Source organism: Nicotiana tabacum, chromosome 6 (assembly GCF_000715075.1).
Source record: "Nicotiana tabacum cultivar K326 chromosome 6, ASM71507v2, whole genome shotgun sequence".
Lineage (NCBI taxonomy): Eukaryota > Viridiplantae > Streptophyta > Magnoliopsida > Solanales > Solanaceae > Nicotiana > Nicotiana tabacum.
Genome location: NC_134085.1, coordinates 73,395,412 through 73,399,100, shown reverse-complemented (window position 1 = coordinate 73,399,100; position 3,689 = coordinate 73,395,412). Strand labels below are relative to the sequence as shown.

Sequence of the window (3,689 nt, the reverse complement as noted above, 5' to 3'; positions counted from 1 at the left end):
TAAAAATTACGAAAATAACAAACTCTAATAACCCCGTCTTTTACAATGTGCAAAATAATGACATTCATTTCTTTTTATGTCATGGCAGTATTTTAATACAGGTTGAAGCATGGCTTTAACTACGTCAACATTTATTATCATCCTTTTCTGTATCACTTACTAGTGGCCTATTTCATCGTTTCAAACAAAATTCAAGAAAAACAAAATGCAACCGTCACGTTGAAAACTTGCTAATACAAATTAATTAGATTAATTTTACAATAATAAAACCAAATAGAGTAATTAATCACAACAGCATTAGCTACTATGTCCCATCCTCATCATCCTTCCCAAATACAAACAAAGTCCGCCCATCTTCCCATCCAATTAACGTAATCCAGCATTTAATACCCAGTAACAAATTGCATGAATTCCGGGTCGGATTCTAATCCATCCATTGTTTCCGGTGCCAACACAACCTCCAAATCAACGCTGCCGCCGCCTTCTCTTCCCGGAAACGCTGATATTTTGCCGTCAAATTTATTGGCCCGCCCGCTCAGAACAGCGATGGGTCTACCCCACCCGAAATCATTATCGTACATTGGAAATCTTGGGGAGCTCCCCATAGTGAGCATAGCTCCGTCGAAATTCCCCAGCGGGAAACACCGTGGGTCACTCTCCCAATCCTCTACGTACTTCCTCACCATATCGTTATCGTGCACCTTCACGTTCTTGTTCAATTGCTCCGCGCACCACCGCAAATCGTGAGATAAAACTTCACCGGCCGACGCATAAGTCGGAATGCTCTGAATTGCGTTGCCGAAATATAGAGGATGGAGCTTTGGCTGGAGTCTATGCCGGCAATTAACTGCCATCCGAAATGTCGTCATTTTGGAAGCATGAAATTTCCTCGCACGTGTCACCGCACGCCAAAGCAATGCGCAAAGTGATTGAAATGATGAGATCTCAGCCGTTTGATTTTCAGTTATACCTTCTGTTTCTGTTTTCCTAACCGCATTCCTCAACCAAGTTAACGTCGTTACTTTGCCGTCAGATTTTTTGATGGGATCGTTACTCTGTTTCCCCATCAATTCAGCGATGTCAATTTCTCCGTCCACATTCCATTTGTGATTGTTGTTGGTCTTATCTTTCAGCCTTAGAATTGATTCCCTGCTGAAACTAAATATCCTTTCCCTCAAGGGTGCGTCCAAAGAGAAGGTAACCTTGGGCCCACCATCCGGAAGTTTAAGCACCGCCGGAGATATCAAAACAGAGTCACGGCTAAAGTCCGGTTGCCTCGTAATCCTCTTCACGCCCCTAGTCAATTCAGCGAAAGTATTGAAGAAGTTCCATAACGACGTTCCATCGATAACGGCGTGGTTGACGGAGCAACCAATGAAGATACCATCGGCTAACTCCGTTACTTGGACAGCAAGAAGAGGGTTGAAATGGCCTTGATAGCTCACAGTTCTGTCAAAAGTGAAGAACTCCTTGACAAGGTCAGGAACGTCAATTGAACCAATGACGTCACGGACGAAAATGTGATTAGCGGCGGCGTGAATGAAACCAGCGCCAGCACCATTGCAGGAAATGTAAACGTAGCCGTCAGAGTCAGTGACAAGGCGACCGGCCAAGGGAGGAAATTGGGTGAGAGTTTGAGAAAGGCTGCGTTTGAGGAGGGAAAGGAGGTCGGTGATGGAGAAAGGAGGACGAGTGAAGAGACCACCTTTCTGAATGTAGTGAGTAGATAGCATAGGAAGGTCTGAAACAGAGAGTTTGAGGTCAGAGAGAGAAGATTTTTGGGAAGGGAAGATGGTGCATTTGGAGAGCAAAGTTACAGCTTCCATGGTTAAACAAGGCATTGTTAATGTTTAGAGCTTTTTGATAAAGGGTTTTAATGGCGGCTTTAATTAATTTGTTTGTGGAGAGAAACTCAGCAAAGTTCTCACTTCGAATTAGGAGTGAAGTGAGGACTGAGGATGAATGAGTGAGTAGGAAGAGGGAGGCTTTATATAAGGTTGGGCGGTGTGGAGTCTTCGGACTTGGTTCATGCATTTGATTAGTGGTAGTTGCTGTTTATTGATTTTCTTTTCTTTTTGTTTTTGCTCATCTCTTTTTTCTCTCTTACCAAATTTGGAGGAGTTGACCCAGCTAGTAATCTGATTTTATTTGGTGACTGATACCCAAAGATATACTATAAAACTGGAGTCCTATAGCAGTGCCAATCTATAAATAACTAAACTGAATAATTGGTGACAAATACTCAATTGGATATTAAAGTTTCCCATTCATTTCATCATTGCGAATTCGAAATTTAAAATTTATAAATTTTTATGTCAATTTCAAGTAAATTTATATTAATAATTAAATTCATAATTAAATATTTACAAATATATATTTGATAAACTTCTTAATATATAAATAAAATTTGACAAAAGCTACCCTATTCCATAAAACTAGTACGCCGTACTCCAGATCTGCCGCTGAACTTAGCCACGGTGATTTATCATCATTTCAATTTAATCATATTTACGAAGAGAAGCAGATATGGAACAATTGACACATGTTCATTTCAGCGTATCACACGTACGTTTGTATACCCATTTCTTGGTTAATAAAGTTAAAACTGAAAAATGAGGAACGCACAAACAACGAGGCGGAAGATCAATAAAGAGGATTATGTGGCACTCCTAGTTGAGTTAGAATCCTGAAAGATTATGACGCAAATTACAAAAAGAGGAATTATATTGAAAGGTGCAAGTGTATAAGTTCGTATCTTGAATATTCTGGTGTCCTCGAATTGCTCAATACCCTTGGCTCTCACTCGATAAACAAGAGATTAATTAGCATGATTTTGAATCAAAAGACCCGGGCAATTTTTTTATAAATAAATATAGAATAATTAGTAATATAATTTCAACTACACGTGGATGGTTTTTCGATGTGTATCGCATGGATAGACAGTAGAAAGGATAAAAATAGGGGTTTAACTAAGGAAGAAATTTGAAAATAGGTGAAGAAATGTAAGCATTGCGTGAAGTGGATGCAAAGGCAACTGATTTTGCTATCATGAAATGGGGAACAAGCCTTGATTCCCTCCTGATATTCATGTCTTCCTCTTCAATTCCAATGAAGCTTCGACCTATATATGCAGAAAAAAGTAGCATTACCTTGGGATTTTCAGTAAAATATTATGGTTCTATAATCTTCTACTATATTTTCTGTTTTTGTTGCTTATGGCGGTCTAAAGCATATTTTACACGTAGCTCATGAGAATAATTGATTAAACTTATTATTATTATTATTATTATTATTATTATTATTATTATTATTATTATTATTATTATTATTATATAATAAAAATAAAATAAATTAAATTAAATAAATTCTTCTAATAAAAGAGTATATGTAAGGTTCAATCGAGTAACTATCTTTAATTTCTACTTTCTCTCAGTTTTCTCTTTTCCATTACATATATAAGTCATTTTTACAACCCTATATAGACTCAAAAGTACAACACAGGTGTAATTTAATTTCTTATGATTGTATATACATCACAAATTAGGTGCATTTTGGCAATGCTCCTTAGTTCTTGTTGTCATCATTTACATATATACAAATTGTTACTGTAATAATACATATTTTATTATTTGTCGTGAAATACATGTTGCTTATTGTTTAACCAAAAATAAGAATTTCGGCCAAAGCTT

At 37.3% G+C, this 3,689-nt stretch overlaps 1 protein-coding gene across 1 annotated transcript; it reads right to left on the bottom strand.

Annotated features, from left to right (window-relative positions):
- Positions 1 to 219: 219 nt before the first annotated feature.
- On the bottom strand, positions 220 to 1,978 carry LOC107768831 (putative acetyltransferase At3g50280). Its single transcript, XM_016587982.2, has one exon. It carries the CDS (start codon positions 1,839 to 1,841, stop codon positions 384 to 386), a length of 1,458 nt encoding a protein of 485 aa, XP_016443468.1. The 5' UTR covers positions 1,842 to 1,978; the 3' UTR covers positions 220 to 383.
- Positions 1,979 to 3,689: the final 1,711 nt, after the last annotated feature.

Excerpts from the sequence above, each read along its gene's own strand:
- LOC107768831 (XM_016587982.2), bottom strand. The coding sequence starts at position 1,841 with ATGCCTTGTTTAACCATGGAAGCTGTAACTTTGCTCTCCAAATGCACC.